At 38.9% G+C, this 21,166-nt stretch overlaps 2 protein-coding genes across 8 annotated transcripts; both read left to right on the top strand.

Moving 5' to 3' along the window:
* Window positions 1-895: 895 nt before the first annotated feature.
* Window positions 896-21,075, top strand: hoxb6b (homeobox B6b). 6 transcript variants are annotated; one of them, XM_063893800.1, is made up of 4 exons: window positions 896-1,190; window positions 11,493-11,575; window positions 12,859-13,082; window positions 19,580-21,075. In XM_063893800.1, exons 3-4 carry the CDS (start codon window positions 12,878-12,880, stop codon window positions 20,143-20,145), a joined length of 771 nt encoding a protein of 256 aa, XP_063749870.1. In that variant the 5' UTR covers window positions 896-1,190; window positions 11,493-11,575; window positions 12,859-12,877; the 3' UTR covers window positions 20,146-21,075. The 6 variants fall into 6 exon arrangements, with proteins under 6 accessions (XP_063749870.1, XP_063749873.1, XP_063749871.1 ...); XM_063893803.1 differs by lacking the exons at window positions 11,493-11,575; window positions 12,859-13,082; window positions 19,580-21,075 and adding exons at window positions 3,771-4,164; window positions 5,164-5,193; window positions 5,284-6,084; XM_063893801.1 differs by lacking the exons at window positions 896-1,190; window positions 11,493-11,575; window positions 12,859-13,082; window positions 19,580-21,075 and adding exons at window positions 3,635-4,164; window positions 5,164-5,193; window positions 5,284-6,084.
* hoxb5b (homeobox B5b) lies at window positions 6,646-8,582 on the top strand. Of its 2 annotated transcripts, XM_063893807.1 has the most exons (3): window positions 6,646-7,325; window positions 7,683-7,948; window positions 8,238-8,582. In XM_063893807.1, the coding sequence occupies exons 1-2, from the start codon at window positions 6,731-6,733 to the stop codon at window positions 7,928-7,930; spliced, it is 843 nt and encodes a 280-aa protein (XP_063749877.1). In that variant the 5' UTR covers window positions 6,646-6,730; the 3' UTR covers window positions 7,931-7,948; window positions 8,238-8,582. The 2 variants fall into 2 exon arrangements, with proteins under 2 accessions (XP_063749877.1, XP_063749876.1); XM_063893806.1 differs by having other exon boundaries at window positions 7,683-8,582.
* Window positions 21,076-21,166: the final 91 nt, after the last annotated feature.

Below are 21,166 nucleotides of genomic sequence, written 5' to 3'. Positions count from 1 at the left end.
TCGGAAATCCTCGTTGTTTTAGGAAAATCACCAGATGCCAACAGAAAAAGGCCATTTGAAACATTCCAAAAGCGGAAATAAGACACTAGAAGAAGAAAAAAGATTTAGAATAAAGAATTCCTTTGACTTTCCATGACTTCTGTTAATTTCGCCGAGAATAGAAAAGTGGGCGAATGTGCCGCCTAAAGTTTTTGTGACCTTAAAATCCCCCTCAGGATTACAATCAGCCCAACGCCATTTCCATTTTTGGTCAATTTGAAACTGATCTGCAGGGACAGGGAAAATCCTCTATTTTGGGATTTCATAATAGTCTTTAATGCAAAAATCATTTTAGACTGAAACCATTTTACAAAAGCAGGAAATAAGATCCGAGTTTGAGGCATAAAAAGGACACAATTCTCATAACGAAGGTGAATGAAATCTAAAGAAGCCCTATAAGCTTTACTATATTGGCAAATTCAAGCAAAAATAGTTCAATATATTCTGATGCAAGCCTTTCAACAAGCAGATAACACTTGTTATTTTAAGAGAATTCATAGCTGTACAGACCTTTTTAGTTCGAAACCAGAAGCTGGAACACACCAGAACAAATCTCAAACCCTCTTTAACCCTCAGATTTACACATATTTAAACTTTCCCTCGTTATCCTGCATCCAATCCTAACATCTCCGGCCTTGGAGAGAATAAAGATGGAGATGAGAAAGCATGTCTAAAGCACAAAAACGGCCTCTGTTTATGAAAATTTACAACTTTGCCTTGGAAGTTTACGAGGCGCCTGGCTCGCGGATTGGTCGCTGGCGGTCATGTGGACAGCAGGAATGGGAACTTATTTCCCAAGAGGTTATATTGCAGCTGCTGTTTTCCACCGCTCATTCACTTAACACTAGTAACACAACCTTTTTCTTGGCTCTTTGTTTATGCAACACGCGTACGCAGTTTTGTTGTGAGACGTGCGTATTTTTACCAAAAATGGACGGAAGGAGTGATGTGCGCCATGTTAATGTGGCTGTACTTGTGTAGCTATATGTTCGGGAAAAATGAGGGATGATCACAGCCCTGGATGGTGGGATTATTTCCATTTAATCACTTGAACAAAGTAGGGGATTCTCGGGGAAAAAGACTTGAGAGGAGGAGAGAGGAGTTTTGCGCGGAGTGGCAGCCACACTGGAAATGATGGATTATCAACAAAGGTAAGGGCACCATGTTTCTAATATGCCAGCGATTATCTCCAGCACAAGTGAGCCGCTGCTGCACTGTTGTGGCTGGACTGTCACTGTAGGCCTGATGTTTATATTACTACAAATGGGAAGACCAGTCTTTAAGAAATGGCAATTATTCAAAAGAATCTTCTTCTGTGCTTTCGTACGCTGTGTGGTATTCACAACCAGTTGCTGATCTGCTGTTTAACCCGTTACATGCTGGAGCAACAGAGCGATATTTGTGCGCTAAAATGTGTGAAAAATAACCCTAAATGTTGCTAATTTGAGGCCCTTTTGAAGATTTAAAATGTTATATAATCAGGAGGGGCTTCTGTAAAACGGACAGGCTTGACTTTGATGATGATGGTGGTGATAATGATGGTGATGATGGTTATACAGGCCCTATGATACCGCCGATTCTCGCTTTTCTTAAAAATCTGCTATATCTATTCACGTTTTACTCACGTTAGACTTACTTCTCTTTTATGTCATTTTATATCGCCTTATTTTATTGCTTTATTTTGAAAAGCGTGACTGAAGTGCATATGTAGATATGTCGCTGCCGAATCGAGCTGTTTCGCCTCTTTTCATCTAAATACTGTACCATTTTGGACTTATATTTGCTCTTTTGTGGCCAATTTGTCATTTTGCAGGAACTTTAAAGTCAATAATGACCATTTAAAACATGTTATCTGATTTCCGGCGCTTCTGCAGCCCTTCTCGGTGTTGTCGTGTTTGATCCTGCAGTTTAATAAGAGCTTATATAACGTCTTGTGATCCTGTAGAAATATATGACTGTGTTGTCTTTCTCGCTGCACTTTGCATAATTAGTGGGTGTGTTTGTTTGTTTATTTTTCCCAATTGCAGCAGCTGTCAGGCTGCAGAGCTGCGGCCTGTGGAGAGGCGTTTACCTATACTGAAGCCAAATAACAATAGTATTGAATTCAAAAATTAGAATCCAAACCCTTTATCAATGGATATTATCAAAATAAAGAAAATATAATCATCAGCATCGCTCTGCATCTAAAGCAGATGAAAAACAGGATTGTTAATAAGCTAATATGCATCAAATATTTATTTTCTGCCTAATGCATTCAAAATAATGCAAAAACAATAAAGATTCACATTATTCCAGCAACAAAGTGCTTTTGTCGTTATTTTAAATTATGTATTATTTAATAGGGTGTGTTTTATCAAAGGCTAAAGTTATGTAAAAAGCAGGAAATTCTCTTTCCTGAATTAGGAAAAAATCATTGATGTAAGTTACATCAATTTTAACAAAATTACAAATGTGTTTGAAAGAAAGGGCTGTACACTCTTATTATTAAGAAGCCCATAAAAAGACTTCAACTGTAGAATAAACCACTAAAAATGAAGGTTATTGATAATACTAAGCAACTAATTTGAATTAACTGATACATAATGAACATACCATTGTAAACAGCTACTAAAAGTAAAGTTAATAACGTAATAAAAATGACATTAATAATAACAGCTACACTTACAGTAACTAATTGATTTTCTTAACTATGTGTAAACACATTTAATAATTGGGAACTGAATCATCATCCAGGCTGAATTCTCACATTTATACTCACACGGTTTAAGACATAAATGAGGAACTAGTTCCCACTTGATCACCGTGGGTGAAGATGATGATGATGATGATGATGACGATGATGAAGGTGATGATGATCAGTGTGCAAGCGCGTGTCCTCGTCTTGTGTCCTCTGCATGTCTGCGTGGACTTCAGTCACAGCTGGTGTTGAATCAGAAATCAGGAAGAGCTCACACCTTTTTTTAAAGAGTGAAAAAAAACACATTGTTGACGCTCTATTTTTGTTGTTGCATCCATTTGGATTAATTAATTCACACGGATTATTGTAACATTTGGCAGCTGCGTTAAGGATACAGTGTTTGATTTCTTTATTAGTTATTAAATCATTTTAAAAGATGGAAGTGAATGTAAGAGGAAGAGGAGGAGAAAGCCTGTTATTTGTGGGCAAATGGAAATATTGCGCAAAGTAGGCTACATTTTATTTGCATTGTGTTTGTGTGCATGTAAGGGAGAAAAGGGGGAGTTTTTGCACGCATGCTTGTTTATAATAGAGGGCATTCCATCTGCTTTATTGGGCTTTATTTACATAAAACGAAAAGTTATTCCACTAATTGTTCAACATTTAGCATGTTTTTTTAAAGTGTATTTCTATGAGTCGCAGCTTCTCTGTGTGCGTGAGCCTGCGTAAAGACCGATAGGCTCGAGCGCTTCATTTCGATTCACCGGGGACCCCTGCGCGCAACAAGAGCCCCCCATGGGTGCAATAGTGCAAACACAGACGGCGGTGATTGGCCAGCGGTTGATCAGATGGTACACTTCCCCTCTGTATTCAGTGGCACCTCACAACCCCCCCTTTCAGCAAAAACCAAATCTCGGATAAAGTAATGGCAAAACCACTTGGACTATAAAAGACAACAAATCATATTCCTCCGGAGTATATACACCCCGTTGTCCACCCAATGAGTTCCTATTTTGTTAACTCAACTTTTCCCGTGTCTCTGCCGGGAGGACAGGACTCTCTCCTGGGTCAGATACCGTTATATTCCTCGGGATACACTGATCAGTTAAGACACTACTCCAACGCTGCCACATATGGAGCAGCCAACATGCAGGAGAAGGTTTACCCGGCGTCCTACTACCAGCAGACGGGCGCTGCGGCCGCCGCCATCTACGGTAGGGCCGGCGGCGGAGCGCCCTGCGACTACAACCCGGTCGGGACTTTCTACAAGGACTCAGAGGGCTCGTGCGCTTTCTCGAGCCGCGACGACCAGCCACTGTTTGTCACGCAGGAGCAGCGCAAAGCGGAGTGCGCGGAGCAGACTGTCAGCATGAGCGGCAGCAGCATCGACGACAAATCCTCCACCCTCATCTACCCGTGGATGCAGAGGATGAACGCCTGCTCCGCCGGTGAGTACAAACTCTGTTGTTGACACGCAGCCTGGAGGTAAAAGCTCTCCGCGTGATGGAGCGAGCATCCCGAGCCGCACACAGTCACCTGCCGGCTGTGTGGGAGCTCCGAGCTCACGCTAATATTTTATCAATTTAGAAACATCAAATAATTACGCCATTACCGAGCCCAAAGTGAGATTATTGTGATTGCGCACGGATCTTTGTGCGCCTTCAGGGCTTTGGCTGCTACATCATCATCAAATACATACACTACGGCACGCGCACCCACACGCACGTCCACACAGACTTGGCCTACTCCATCCGAGCTCCAACTTAAAGCTCTAAGTGTCACATGGCATCTTCGGAATGGGCTTTTTTTCATTTTTAGAGGGATACTAAATATCGCAGAAACACTTCCAGCAGCGATTAAATGTCCAACACAAAAATTAAGAGTATATCTAAAATATGAAACGGGACGTTTTATGCGTGTTGTTCATCACTGCGCAGTTTCCTCCTGACTGTACATCCTTACTGTAATGGTATAGAACAATACACTGCTGCAATAAGGGAAGAAATACACATGAGGGCACTTTTACGCACCATGCAGTTCACACACTAAAGGCTACAACCCAGAATAGCCTATAGTGATGACATCATTTAGGATGTGTTTTTTTTTAGTAAAGTAAAACATGTCTAAATGTCATTTTAAAGTCTCTATAACGCGTTTCATGTGTATTATTACGCCGTATTATGTAAAAATGTAGTTATATTATATTTTTGAAAAGGAATATAATCCTTTGAGTTCTATCTGCGTAACATCATGTGATCTTGAAAAAATATAATGGGCTGTTTGTATGAGAACATTAAAATAGATCCCACAATAACGTACAATTTAAATATATATATATATATTCCCACTAATTTCACAACAAACCATTATATGTCAATGTTATAAGCCTGTTTTGACAGTTGAAAAACACCAAATATCTGAAATACCACTTTATTGTATTTTTTCAGACACACCACTACAGATTTCAGCATTCTCAGGTAGACGTCTCTCCTACACTTTCGACATTCACTTAAAGTACAGGTTTAATAATTAATTCATGATTGTATTCTATTCTTTTTTTCTTCCAGGTCCATTTGGCAACAGTGGCCGCAGGGGCCGACAGACCTACACCCGCTACCAGACTCTGGAGCTGGAAAAGGAGTTCCACTTTAACCGCTACCTGACCAGGAGGCGCCGGATAGAGATCTCTCACGCCCTGTGTCTGACGGAGAGACAGATCAAAATCTGGTTTCAGAACCGCAGGATGAAGTGGAAAAAGGAGAACAAACTTCTGAACCCCTCAAAGACACCCGAGGAGGAGGAGCAGGCAGAGAAGAAGAGCTAAAAGGACACCCTCCTAAAAATAAAAATGTATTTCTTTGTAGATAAAGTGATGCAAATCCCTTCTTAGAGTCGTGTTGGGTGATAGACTGTATTTCAGTTTCTGCACGGTGATAATGTCTGCATTCGGTTACCATCAGGTCCTCCTCTGTTTGTCCTTGTGCTAGTGTGTTTATTTAGGGGACTATGCAAAATCCGCCAAAATGTAAATACTTTTTTAGTGTTTTAGTTTTTGACAATGTTGTTACCTCATTATCGTAGGCCTACTGAGTTTTATTGTTATTTTTATAACTTCAACAGAAGCTTTGGTCGTTCATTGTACATCTTGTGGTGTTAGTTGTCCTATAATAATAATACTTATAATAATAATAATAATAATTATAGTCTTGTTGTTTACAGCTGTGCCATCAACACTTAACATTTGTACAGATACAAAAAATGTTACATGTTATTTATTGTCGTTCACCTTGTGTTCAATGCCCATCTGGATATTGTGTGCAATATTTTGTTTAGGAAATTGTACATAGAAATAAAGGCTTTTTGATGTATATTGGAAAATCTCGTGGCGTCATTTATGCACAAGGAAAACGATACTTCTATTTAATATGATAACCAGAAGGCCTGGTATTGTTATTATAGGGCACTTAACTGCTCCTGTAGTCACAATAACCTATAAAATAAGCCCATATGTACACATAAAACCTTCGTAAAGATTAAGATAATTTCCAGTTTGACACTCTCCACGGCCGTGTGGCTGATAAGTCTCTGTTATGTGTTACCTGAGCCTTTTGTGGCCTATATTATGAGCGCGTTACATAAATGATGGATGAGTTTAGGGCCTGACAGCGAGTGCCGGAGGAGTGATACCTTCTCTGTCCGCAAGATGGCGCTCTCTGCCTGCGCGGCTCTCGGGGCGCAGCGGGGAGGCACCATTGACTGGAGCCTAACGACCATTATTTCGTCATCATTTGTAACCATGGAGCATGAATTACCTCTTGAAGTCATCAGTGAGGATTTACGACTGGTCAACAAAGGCACGTGATTCCCGAACGCTCTCCCATATTTGGCCGCATACCTGGCAAAGTACAGTAGGGCTTCATTGCTTATAATTCATGATTGCATCCATAAATCGTGCAAGCACACAGGATTATAGCGACAAAGATCTACAAATCGAGGCTTTAAAAATCCAAGCAAATGAGCTCTTACTTTGTAAACTCGTTCTCAGGGCGCTATCCAAATGGCTCCGACTATCAGTTACTAAATTATGGGACTAACGGCGCTGTGAACGGCTCCTTCAGAGACCCTGGCACCATGCACTCCGGGTCTTTCGGCTACAACTACAATGGCATGGACCTAACCGTGAATCGCACCAACAACGGTGGCCACTTCGGGGCCGTGAGAGAGGATGCCCGGGGATTCGCGCCGGACGCCCGTTACAGACAGACTCCCAACTGCTCGCTTTCGTCTCCAGATCCGGTGCCGCCGTCGTGCGCCACAGCCAGCCGGGAGCAGCTGGAACTAAAAAGCCCCTCTCCTCCATCTGACCGGAGCTCGACCTCCAGCGGCAACAACCTCAACAAAAACAACAACGCTCATTTCACGGAGATAGAGGACGCCACAGTCGCCTCTGAGACCGAGGAGGGCGCGCACAGCAGCGGCGGCTCCAGCTCGGCTCCTCGGGCGCAGCAGCAGCACCAGGACCCCAACGCCACCTCTTCCACTCCCACGTCAAATGATTGCCAATCGCCACAAATATTCCCCTGGATGAGGAAACTGCACATAAGCCATGGTAATTTTTACATCCTCTAAATAATATTTAGTTTGGAAGGATGTCACGCTGATCGTAAATCTGTCAAGTGTTGCACGAGTGAGCAGGTTAGTGTGGATGATTGAGAAAAAGGGCAGTATTTGTAACATGGGGGTGCAGGTATGAGAGAGGATGTCCAAATGTGTGCAGGCTGGATCTTTTGACATACGAAATGCACAGTTAAGTGAGTGTAATGTGTCGTGTTGGTTGCATGCTTCCTCTGCATCATCCCATGTTGTGACCCCTCTGTGCATCCTCATGGTGAAGCCACATTTAAAGCCCCTCTGTTGTTGTTGCAGTGCAGTTGCTAACTGTGTGGCTTTTCTGTAAAAATTGTAGATATGACTGGACCAGATGGGAAAAGGGCCCGAACCGCGTACACCCGGTACCAGACGCTAGAGCTGGAGAAAGAGTTTCACTTCAATAGGTACCTAACCAGGCGGCGGAGGATAGAGATAGCCCACGCCCTGTGTCTTTCCGAAAGACAGATCAAAATCTGGTTTCAGAACCGCAGGATGAAGTGGAAGAAGGACAATAAACTGAAAAGTATGAGTCTGGTGACAGGAGGCAGCGCCTTCCACAACTGAATAACTTTTTGGGGGCAGGTAAAACAAAAAATAATAATAATAATAATTCAGAAAAAAGAAAGGATAAAAAAAAGAATCCATGAGTACTGTAAAGCTATTTGGAAGCGCAGCACCTTTCAGCATGCTATTGTGATAGAAAAATAAGTATCCTGTGGTCTTTAAAAAATGCAATTTTTAGTTATGTTGTTGTACTATGATATAGCTTAGATGTGGAAAATAAGATGTAAATATTATTGGGGGTATTAATTGTCTCTCTGTCTCTCTTTCTATCTATCATTCCCTCCCTCCTCCTCACTCTTTCTTGAAGGTGTTTCAACTTGAGCTCTTTATTGTGACTTCTTGACGGTCTAACAGGAGTAAATTCATTGTACAGTTAAAAAAAAAAAGTTTCCAAACCATATGCTGCTCTTCATTGAATGTAAACCTATTGTATTCCGGGGCCATTCAAAGCGCTTTAGTGTACGTTTTACTGCTATTTTTGATCTTGTGGCCACATCCATTCAAGCCAATTGTGTAGCTTTAGGAATATTTTGTGCGACTCTTATTGTTGTTATTATTATTGTTTAGGATAATTATGAGCAATGCAAATGTATTCAACCTGTCAATGTGATCAATTTTTAGTGCAAAGGGTTATTCTGTGGATAGGCAAGTGATGTAAGCTTTTTTCGCCAATAAGCTTTTTGTATTTGTAAGTGAACTCATAGCGCTTGGAAATAAAAGTTTCTCAATTCAAATTGCTTGTCTAAACCTTATTATCAATTAGAATAAAAAACAAATGAAAGTCACGTTATTTTTAGTTTTTTTAAAGCAGCTGCGTAACAACTTTTTGTGACTCGAATTTAACTTAATGATTAACCTGTGAGAATTATAAAAGTGTCACACGAACAATACACATTTTACACCAGATTTGTGTCTCTTTGTATCACATACAAAGTGACACAATATACATAAATATCTAACTTCTTCAAACTTACCTCCTCTGACTCTTCTGCAGCGAGATGCGTGTGTGCCATGTGGGGAATATGCTGGTGGTTTAAATCTCCAAAAGCTTTGGCTTACAGGTATATAGGCCAGGCTGAAGTTGGTAAAAATCCCCCTTACCAAAGATTGTATAGACCTATATTACTTACAGACTGTGAAAAGTCACGTGAGGTCCATAAAGTTGGTTTTATGGTTTTGGGGAGTAGACAATGTACTATATAATTCACAACCTTGAATGAAAGTGACGGCTTAACTGCATGGATGGGACTGGAAAGGCTGGACAGGGGAGGAAGTGTCCAGTTGTGTTTAGGTAGTTGAGGCTTCTGGAAAAACTTGGGAAATAATACTATAAAAATATTGTGGCCGCTAGAATTTTATTTAAAAATGTGTTTAATGTCTCCTAATTCAAAATAATAAAAAAACCTAAAATTTGAGGAAACAAAGGCGAGATTTCTTTCACACTTCTACCAGAAGAAGGACTCAAATATTTGATATTTTTAATATTTTCAAAAAGAAGAAGAAAGGAAAACGCTTGGAAAATAACCTTAAAAGGCCTCTTCGATGCTCAGCAATATCCAACATTAAAGGGTCTTGTTATAAAGGAACACACCATTAAATTACAAACTCAAAATGTTCTGCAGGGGAAAAAGAACGTCATTATTTGTATTTAAGGCTGAAACTGTGCACCGAGCGAACTTGAGCGAGTCTCAGCAGTGATTTATCCCGGTGTCGAGTCACCGAGCGGCCAAAGGTGAAGTCTCGGACACCCCAGAGCTGGACACAAGCTTCACTCATTTAACATAAAGAAATCTCCAGGCCATGTGTGGGCTTATATGCATTTGAGTAATAAAAACTAATGATATTATCTCCAGGAAACGAAAGGTTGTATGAAACTTGTGCAAACTCATTTAATGTAAAAAAAAAATAAAAAGGGAAAAACCAGTGGTGGGCTATATGGGTCCCAGACATTTTCCACATATTCATAACTATTAAGTGGCAATTTAACCAGCGTAATGAGTATTGCATATTGATAGGGGTAATCTGTAGCCGGATCTCATGCATAATTCATTGCGGCGGGGATCATCGCTGGGTCAGTAGACGGACTGCAGCCGCAGATGCGTCAGGAGCAGGAAGCTCTGCTGCCACACTTTGCACTGTCACCATCGAGATGGGAAAAGCCTATGTTTTGCAAAAAAGATAATGCACTTTATCTTTTTATTTTTTTAGATTGAAAAGTGTAGAGACTGGTTTTGGATGAAAATCACTGCAAACTCAATCCGTAAAATTAACACAATTTCTTTTTTGTCTGCTCTGACTTTCTTTATAGTTTGAACACATGTATAAAAAGTGGTGCATATACTGTATTCCAGCCAAGTATTTATTATATATATTAAATTCCTTATTATTTACGATACATAAAGCACCACAACACTATTTTTAATCGGTTATGGGTTCTGTCTATGACATAACATATTTTGTCACGTTTAGTAATGCAGCTTCTGTTTCAACTCAATTAATGTTGACAGTAGCTACATTCCAAAATCAGTTCTGAAATTAAATATAATTGAGAAAAATTTGTTATTTTTACAATTACAATGAAAATAACTTAATGCCAATAACCATTTTAAATGGGCTACTTCTCACGTTGAAATAAATGCATTAATTAAATCATAATAATGGAATTCGCTAGAGGAGACAAATGTCACCTTGATTGTTTATTTTGTGAAGCCAGTTTCTCGTCTCATAGATTCCCAACATCTGGCAGTGCAGTGAGGTGTGTGCAGATGTAGTGCAGGTGTTGTGCCAGCAGATGGCGCCTCAGACCGAGCAGGCCGATGATGGATGGGTTTCTCTGCTCAGACTCCTATCATTAGAGCCCTGTAGGTTACAGACACACAACATAGAAACACCAGTGTCACTGTGAGCCTGTTCAGTAGTTATCAGCTCTTTGTTCAAACCCTTTAATCCTGGACTCTTTGAGCTGAGAATGGAACCTATTTTTTCTTGTCTCTTTGTTTAGGTTGTTCAGCCTCATAATCAGATCTAACACTTAAACATATGAACAATCATACCAGCGCTGTTGTTTTTCTTTTTTAGAATCGAGTTTCAGAGCACAGAAAGATGTCAATTAAGAAAACACTATTTTGTATCAGTCTTATGTCATAGATTAGGCTACTTACCAAATATAAATATATTTAGTTATTTTATTTTGTTGCGCTTATTATTAAATTAAGTGCATTAAGTGTACTTTCTTTAGGTAACCTGTTTTTCCCTCACTTTATTATTCTGGAAAGTAGCTGTGTATCACTTATTTTTTCTTGAGAATTTCCCGTCTTATTTCTTGTCTGATGTAGAATTTACTTAATAAGAAGAGGATCCATTCAAAGTGCAATTTTAAAGAATACACCAGTGCTTCCTATCTTTTTTGGTTTAAGACCAGTTGAACATGTTTTTGGTGTTAGCAGTCCCCTCTAACTGTTTGAGGAACAACAAGGTCAGGTAAAGTAAAATGTCATATAAATGTTCAAAATATAAATAAACATTTGTGTAACAGGACTTGTTTTTTCTTCTTCCTCATCAGTTCAGCTTCTCATGACCCATCAGATTTATCTGGTGACCCTTTGGAAGGGCTCGACCCCTCAGCTGAGAACCACTGGATAAAAGGTATAGCTCCATTGAGCAGCTCCTAACATGCTATAATAACATTGATGCAAAGAAACTACTCTTTTTTATGTCTTTATATATCCCAGGTACATTTTTTTTGTGGAATACTGGAGAACTTATTTAGTTTGAAAACATTTCTTAAAATTTGGAATGCAATACTGTAATACTGTATTTTGACATTTCTGGTACAGTTGATAAAGTAAATGATTTGGGTATTTCCTCCTCCTGCACTGTGAGCCTAAAGGGAGACAACAAATTAAAAACCAGAAAGCACATTTTTACTTTAAACCTTAGACAGTGACAGAAAAAAGTGACATCATTTCTAAGTGCTAAAAATGGGCTTACATACTGAGATATGCAATCTCAACATGTTTATAATTAACTATCACAAAGAAACTGTCAACAAAAACGTATTTAATGGGTAACAAATCATGACCCAGTATTCTAAAAATTAGCTGACGTCACTTTTTAGGTGGAAAACTTCATTTTTGGTGGATTTTACCTTTTAATTAAAGACTTTTTCACATTTATTTTAATGAAGAAATCAATTATTTAACATCTTTACTAACAGCTTATTGACATTATTAAATGCAGACTTAATTTAATAAACCCCTTTATTGATGACTTATTAACATTTATAAGTGCAGGCTTGATTTATCAAAGCAACTTATTAATGAATTTATTAACATCCATAATGACAGGTTTATAGCTAATTCAGCAGTCATACGCCTATGAACCAACATTGAAAAGGATAACCACCAGTGCTTTTTCCTGAAACTGGAAAGACAAAATGTTTCTACTCTTCTTATAACCTCTTAAATGTGGAACTAACCGTTAATAAAGCTGTAAATAGAAGGTTATAAACCCTTAATAAGGGCTGTCTCATTAGAGTTTAGAAATAAGATGACATTTAAAAGCTGTGATATGAATGATTAAATGTTTTACAAGGCTGCAACCCCTCCTGTGCTGATCACCTGTCACCTATATATACCCTGTAGATCCGAATTTGTGTAAAAATAGCAGCAGCCACAAATTCGCTTCTTGGGGAGTATGTAGGTGATGACACTTCACCTCCAGCTATACATAACCATCTTTTAAAAGACAAAGGAAATACTATATTTAATGTTGGTCAATATCAGTTTTCTGTGGTGGGAAATAAGTGTTGTTTTGTACATGTTGTTTTTGAGCTAGGAGTTCTGCAGGGTGTTTAAATGCACACTGCTGCAGGCCCTTCACCACAGTCCATGCAATGTTTTGAGTATTTCTCTCTCTTTCTCTTCTAGCTGCACATTGCTGGAGAATATGACATCTGTGAGAGCTGCAGGACGGGCCCTTCAATGCGGGCCATTGTTCGGCACATCATTTATCTTCTTTTCACTGCCTCCACCGCCTGTATGGTCGAGGAGGAGTTTGAGCTTTCCAGGGAAATGTGAGGAGGACACCAACAAACAGCCCCAACCAAACACACAGGACGGAGAATCTGAGAGGATGAGATCCAAAGAGAAAAGTAAGTTCATTAAATTATATATATTGAATTGGCTTGGTGTGTGTGTGTGTGTGTGTGTGTGTGTGTGTGTGTGTGTGTGTGTGTGTGTGTGTGTGTGTGTGTGTGTGTGTGTGTGTGTGTGTGTGTGTGTGTGTGTGTGTGTGTGTGTGTGTGTGTGTGTGTGTGTGTGTGTGTGTGTGTTGGGGAGAGGGAATAATAACTTTAGCATATTTGAGTCACACTTTACTGTAAGCATGTATAAACCAACAGTTAATTAATGCTTTATAACACTTCACAAAGAGGTTATGAAGAGATATTGACACATTTGACTGTTTATAATGGACAGTATTTATATAATATTATAACTTAGGCTAGTATTACAACTGAGCTTTCATATATTTTCATTCATTATGTTTATACACTTACAGTTGTTGACACATTCTTTAATAAACAATTATATCTACCAATAAATAATTTGTTATAAAGCAGCTATTAATGGTTTTTACTAAACCTATTTATAAAACCTAAATAAAGTAGTGTTCTACAGGCCTGACCTTAAAGCTCCTGTTTATATGATGTTAAAATGTAGTTTATTTATGACTAAAAAATAACATTAAATTGTAACTTGTTTTGCACTTTAAAAAAATTCAGAGTGACTTTTTAAAATATAATCATTCATGCATTTATTTGCTTTGTTGATGAGTTGTGGGACTTGGCCTGTACTGTTGATTCAACTGTCCATTAATTAATTCAGAGGCATAAATCCCCTCCTTATGGACACGTGGTTCCTGCAGCTAATTGACAAAAGCCTTGTCAGCAGGCCTGCACACTGAAAGGCTGGGTGAGGATGGAGGTGGTGGTAGTGGTGGGGGTGTGGGGTTAGCAAGAGGGTGGGGGTGTAAGTGTCCATCACAGATTAGACAGGCAGGCTGAAGAGTGTGGAGCTCGCCGGGGTGATGAAGATGGGATGTAAAGTGCAGCTCAGGGATGTTGTCATATCTGAATAATAACTGTCAGCCCCTGCAGGCCGCAGGGATCCAACATGAATTTATATTTATACTGTACACTGACTCGTCATATCAGTCTGCATCTTCTCCTCTCGTGCCCCATACATCACTGGACCATTTAGACATTTTTAAGACACCACACTTAATGCTGATTTTCTTTGTATTCACATGGCTCTTTTAGGCTATCAGAGAGATTTATGGCACATGTAAGTGTGGAAGTCATATTCAGGGGGGTTACTTCCGCAAAATAAGTTATTCTTCTGTGTAGAAATAGGCTACTTTTATAGCTAAGAGTCTTTTTTTTACTCAAGTAAAAGTACAAAAATACAAGCATACAAATAGACCAAGAGTAGTACTAGTGAAAGTACATTCTTGGACCATTTAGTGTTGTATATGTTGTATAAGTTATATTATAAACTTGTTATTCTTGCTGCATTCATTGATTTAATGTTGCATCTGGCAACGGTGAAGCTTGATTTTGTGCTGTTATAAGATAGCAAGTAAATATATTGGAATAGAAAGTACAATATGTCCCTCTAAAATGCAGTTAAGTAGAAATCTATATAACAACTACTAAATACTCGCATAGAAGTACAAGTAGCTTAACATTGTGTACAGTACTTGAGCGAAGTAAAAGTATTTGTTATGCAGAATTATATTATATTCTGTTACCAACAACAAATCACACCACCAAATACATTTTAATGTCATAGTTAATCATTGTGGAGCAAATTTGAGATACTACTGGTTAGATGTAGTACTGCATAATATCATATAGGCCATTATATGTTTTTTAATTCTGAAAACTGATCACATGTTGTAACCGAAAATGACAATTAAAGCTGAACTGTAACGGACTAGAAGCATAAATAAGATGGAAATACTCAAGTAAATTACAAGTAAGTCAAAGACGCAGACTGCAGTTTAGTTTTTGAAACAGTCTACCAATGCATATACACGAAGATGTCAGTTTATTAGGTACAGCTTCACTGCGTTTTCATTGAGATGCATTCATTTGTTAGGACATAACTTATCAGCACTACACCCTCCATAAAGGTGATTATTAAATGTACATTTCCAGAGCTTTCTGTCACATCTCATGGCCTTCATCATGAGCAAGCTCAGTTGTCAATGCTGTTTACTCCAATTAAAACCTACAATAGGTATGTGACTGAAAGCTCTAGATGAAGGGAATGTTCAGTAAGTTGACCTTTAACTGATAATACTAGCATATTGTAGGGTTTTGCATTGGATTAGTACTAGCCATGTAAGAAGTTGAAGGCCACAGAGCACAAATACTCGACAACAACAGACCTGATTAAAAATATGACTTAAGTCAAACGTAGCTTAAGTACTAAAAGTTTAAAAAATCAGTGTGCAGAATGGCCCTATTCAGACACATATATTATATGTTTGAATTATGGTTATGATTACATCAATGTTAACATCATGTTAATGTTGTAGTTTATCTATTTAGAGCCAATTTGAAATACTGTGTATACGTCATTAGTATAGAGGACTGCATAATATCATATATTACATGTTTATTTTAAATGTTAAGGGTAATCCGTCCAAGAGATTATAATATTTGCCTCTGAATTGTAATGGAGTATAAGAATAAAGTAAGAGGAAAGTAAAAGTACCTCAAGTGTACATAAATACTTACTATACACCACTGGCCATGTGTACCTAATAAAGTGGCATTGAAAGCACGCATACATGTTTTGAGATACATTTAATTCATTTGTTTTTAAAGTTAGAATCTCATTGTGCAGCTGCAGCATGGAGCTTGTATAAAACTTTGAAACAGATCTGGTCACTCTATATTCAAATGTTTCTGTGTGCACGGCTCACAGATCAAAGGCGTTCATTAGCATTAATTAACGCCACACAGTTAAATATTACCTTTCAGAGCCAATCCAAGCGATCGAGCAAAACATGAAGATGAGACATCAAAGCGCCGACAGATCGATGCTGTGTAGCAGTCTGATGGTCACCGTGTAAAACAAACCAAGGCCTCATTACAGAATCAGCTTTATAATGGACGCTGCTGCTGACCACTGTCTGTCTTCCCCTCACTGCTTCAAAATGACTCACTCATTTAAATTAGAAAACAAACAAAAAAATTCTCATTACACAAAGGAGACGTAATGCACTTTGTATGTGTAGTAAAAAAAATAAAAAAAAATCCAGACTAAATACTGATCGCTTTTCTTTGCCGGGGTAATTTATTGCATCTGCTGGCATCGCTCCTAAAGGGGATGTTTGAATTTATTATAACAGCGCTGGACGAGTTCCCAGGACGAAAATAGAGATGTTTGTGTGTTCTCATAACTGGGAAAATACAAGTTAATATAGCAGTTTTTTAAAGATAGTGGGAGGCATCTTTTTTTTAACAGACGATTTCCCTTACCTAAATCTACTTAAAAATAGCTTTAAAGACCAACATACTCAGCCTTTTTGGCCACTCCGAGCTACCTTAATGCATGCTATAATTGTCATTTCACCATATAGTAAAGCGTCTCTTTATTACAGCCATGCTATTTCCATATATGAGCTTGCATCAGCAGAAAGGTTTTTCTCCCTCTCTCACACACACACACACACACACACACACACACACACACACACACACACACACACACACACACACACACACACACACACACACACACACACACACAAAATCCCACACACACAGGCTGACATTGTGTGCTATGCAGGGCGGTGTGAGCTGCAGAAACACTGTCCACTCTGCTTCACCCCATGCAAAGCCACATCATCATCATCTAATGCGAGGAGAGCCGCGGCTTTCTCTGCAGGATTATTCTTATCTGGGGAGGGTATCCAAGGAAAACGAAAGAAAGGTGAGAAGGAGAGGAAGCCGATGTGTGTTTGTTTGCGGGAGCATTGTTTCAGTGCAGAATGAATGTAGGTTGTGGAGGTAAGGCAGCCTGGGTGTTGTGCCGCGGACTGGGTTATGTGTCTTTGTGATTTACGAGCCTGACTCCAAGCCGCAGTTCACCCAGAGTTCATAAAGCTGCATGCCTCCAGACTTTATTCTCTCTCACTGCCTCTATCGCAGCCATCGAAACCCCTGCTTATTAATAATTCTGCTGTGTTGAACTGTGTTTAATTAAGATTTAAATCAGATGTTTTTTGTTCCTTTAATTCGCGTTTTGGCGCAGAAAAACGGCTGAACACGGTGCACAATGGACGTCTGTATTATGTTGTGTTTGATGGAGATGGATGAGATTTTTAGTAGATTGTGATATGATCTTTAAAAACGTTTCCCTTTAAAAAATGCTTACTGACAGGATCTTGCATTAATATGATGAAGGTTGTTGTGTATTTATTCTCATAGGTCTAATCTAATTTGAGTTAAAACAAACAAAAAACAACGGCTATTTAAAAACACATAAAACGAATGTTCTTTTTAATATTAAAATATAATTTCTATTTATGTCTGTATTTTATCCTTAGATCAAATTAGCATTCATGTGTGCTGTTTGTTTTTGGTGTCCTATTGTTAATATGTAACTATTTTAAAAGATAAACAAAAATACAAAAAAGAAATCTCGTTTTAATAAACTGAAATATTATTTTTTTGCTTATTTTAGATGTAATACAACAATAAAAAAAACGCAAGAAGCCTGTTTGTATGCCAGTGAAATCTAAATTATTATTAGGGGGAGAATAGGGACAATGTTTAATTTCTTTACAACATTTACAATATTTTCCTCTTATTGGCGTTTTTTCCTCAGGGTGTATGTCCACCAAACTCTTATTCTCCTTTGCTTCTCAGGCTAGGAAAGGCTTGCTATTCATGTCAGCATACTATTGAGTTGATAAGATGGATCATGTGGTCTCCTCCCTGATTTTCTCTCGGTCTTTTTTTCTGGATCCTCTCAGGCCAGAAGCTGCAGGGCTCTCTGGAAACCTGCCATGTGACATTTGGCTGCCAGCGCTGCGTCAGAAGGTCAAAGGGGAACCCCGGTGCACATTTAATGGAAAAATGCAGAAAGGCAGTGCGAGTCAAAACATCCAGCAGCACCGCGACCTCTTCTTCAGCGAGTCTCTAGAGGCTGTTAGCGGGTTTGGCTGCACGGCTGCACAACATCAACAACTTGCGCAACTGGAGACGTTTGAGCGCAGGAGTTCCAAACTAAAGTTTCCTGTGAGCAAAAAGATTTTCCCCTGGATGAAAGAGTCCAGACCCTCCAATCAGAAACATGACAGGAGAATCGCAGGTCTGTATGACGTGACGAAGAGACAGCAGTTGTTTTCAAATGAGGCCTTTTCATTTGTGTCCCTTTAACGAGCTCTCATACATTTAATGGAGGAAATTAATGTATATTTTCTTCTCTTCAGGCTCAAAAGGTCAGGTGCCTATTAATGAAGCTACAGTCAGACATGTAGCAGAAGGACAAACACATTAGCTTACATTATATTAATCAGAATCACAACGACTTATTAATTTAGCCCATGTATTAAGTTTTCAACGCAAAACATAAACACCTGAAATGTATGAAATAATGAAAAATGAAAGGGCACAGGAAAAATAATTAAAAATTGAGGTTAAAGAAAAAACAATAATATGCAACCTACATTCCCTAAAATATAATTTACTTTATATAAGGCCGAATGATAATCAGTCCTTCTAAAGCAAGTTTGTTACAGAGTCCTTTGCAATCTGCAAGTCTAAATTTAGATTACTATAACAATGAAAAATCTGTCCAATATCCACCCCTTAACACTTTTGAAAAAACATCACCATTTGTGAAATATGTGAGATTCCTCCTCTCCCTATACATCCCAGTGTCATCTTATGGCTGCAAGTAACAATTATTTTTATCATCGATTTACATGGAAATTAATGTCCAGATGAAGGATTAATCGTGTGGTCTGTAAAATGGCAGAAAAAGGTGATTAATGTCTATCCCAGTTTCAGGTTTCAAGCCCAAGATGATGTATTTGTCTTATGTTGTCGGTTTGAACAAAAATATTCACTTTAATGTGATATAAAACAGAGAAAAGTGGGGAATCTGGGAAGGTGACAACAGCATTTTCGGACCTTTTGAAATAAAATATTATGAACGAGTAATCGATTAGTGGACTAATCTCCACACAGCAAAACTTCATGTAGCAACACCACAACCTCTGTCCCTTGTAAACAACCTTGTGTGGCCTACCTGATATCTTTTCGTTTTTGGCTATCTTCTACCTCTCTTTCTCACCGTGTGATTGTGGATTTGAATGTTTTATGGCTTATTGTTATTTATTTAACCTTATTTAGACAGGTTTTATTGACGAATCATGCATGCTTTTTGAACAACAGAGTCGAGTAACACAACAGACAACTGACAGTAAATAAGGAGCAAACTGAGGACTGCAGGCATAGTAAAAAACTGAGAATGATCCGGAAATCATTAATAAAACAACCAGAAAAACAAACCTCTTCGTCATTACAACCAGTTCAACTTTTCTTTTTCTGTTTAACTGTCTCCACAGAGTGCACCAGCCTCGAAGAGAAGTGTCCAGGCGCGCCCCCAGCCTCCAAGAGAACGCGCACCGCGTACACGAGTGCGCAACTGGTGGAGCTCGAGAAGGAGTTCCACTTCAGCCGCTACCTGTGCAAACCGCGGCGCGTGGAGATGGCCAGCCTGCTCAACCTGCACGAGAGGCAGATCAAGATTTGGTTCCAGAACCGGAGGATGAAGCAGAAAAAGGATGAAAGGGTGCACGGCCTCACCTCTCCCTCCTCACCCCCGTCCTCCCCCTCCGCCCCGGGCAGCCCCACTCTGTCGAGCCTGGGTTATGTCCATCTGGGCGGGGATTATCAGCCGGCCTCCCCTCCGCTCAAGTCCCTGCAACAGCAGTCCCAGCCGGCATACCCGGGAGAATACTCCAAATATCCCGCTGCAGGCTTTACGCACGGCCCGCAGTTTAACATGCAGTACGACACGCACACCGACTCACTCACAACAGAACCAGATGAGGAAATTAACGGGTCATATTTTCAACAGAGCTGCACTCAGGACAGAATCATGCAAGCTCCAAAATTGACTCATCTGTAGCAGAAACATGTCCTCACTTCTCCACAAAAACGTTTTCCCTTTAATTTATAAAGTTATTCACTGATCTGTTTTGATGCATGTATTTGTTGTTCTTAATTTGTGTATTTATTGGACTAATTATTCTAAATATTAGTCTTATTTATTTGTGACACATTATGTGCAGATTTTAAATTAAATGTTGTATTAAGTTTACGCATGGGCTTTTTGTAAATCTTTTTTTCCAGCCCTGTAGATGTTGGCTGTTATTTCAGCTACATAAATATTTGCAATTTGTTGAGATTACACCAGAGTCTCCTAAATTAATACTCCTCAATATACAAAAAGACGACTGTAAAGCAGCCAAAGTGTTGGAATAAATGGCAACTTTTACTGTTTTTTGTTAAAGATAGTTAGCACTTGAGGTCTATAACATAACATTAACTCTTATTTAATTACAGGGTACTTACGGATGAGTGTGGACAAGATAGGTTTGTGGAAGATATTAAATTATGGTCTCTTGGTGTCGATAGAAAGACGCCAGCAAAAAAAGGCTGTATGGTTCTTAAATGTGTCTTTTGTTCTTCTATGGGCAAAGTGGGCCACACAGGCTGTCAATCTGTAAAAAGAGCACATGATGGATCACTGAATTCACTGCACTGCCTTTGAGTCAGAGCCTGTCTGCAGGATTCCTGTTGACGACAGGCCGGAGAAATGTATGGTAATAAGCCAAAACGCCTTTTGACCGTATGTATGTTTAGAAAAGGAATCCCAGCGAGTTATTAGAGTATCAGAATTTCCTTTTCAAAATAGAAAAATAAGCTTAATGTGTGCACAACTGACAAAACACATTGGCTAAAACAGCATTTAGACCGGAAAATAAAAATAATACGGTCAAGATATTTATTAAAAACAATAATACATAGAATTTATCATCCCGCATTTTTACTTTAGTGGCATTTAGTTTGGTAAAATTAGCAGTCTATTTACATTCTGGCATTTTCAAGATAATTATAATGCATAATGCTCTATTTTGTTGTCTTTG

This window comes from Eleginops maclovinus, chromosome 10 (genome assembly GCF_036324505.1).
Source record: "Eleginops maclovinus isolate JMC-PN-2008 ecotype Puerto Natales chromosome 10, JC_Emac_rtc_rv5, whole genome shotgun sequence".
NCBI classification, from domain to species: Eukaryota; Metazoa; Chordata; class Actinopteri; order Perciformes; family Eleginopidae; genus Eleginops; species Eleginops maclovinus.
This window is presented reverse-complemented; position numbering and strand designations above follow the sequence as displayed.

Bases quoted from the DNA above. Each gene is read 5' to 3' on its own strand.
- hoxb5b (XM_063893807.1), top strand. From the start codon at position 6,731: ATGAGCTCTTACTTTGTAAACTCGTTCTCAGGGCGCTATCCAAATGGC. The intron at 7,326-7,682 runs GTAATTTTTACA...TAAAAATTGTAG, and splicing joins GAAACTGCACATAAGCCATG to ATATGACTGGACCAGATGGG.
- hoxb6b (XM_063893797.1), top strand. From the start codon at position 17,922: ATGGATCATGTGGTCTCCTCCCTGATTTTCTCTCGGTCTTTTTTTCTG. The intron at 18,319-19,579 runs GTCTGTATGACG...CTGTCTCCACAG, and splicing joins ACATGACAGGAGAATCGCAG to AGTGCACCAGCCTCGAAGAG.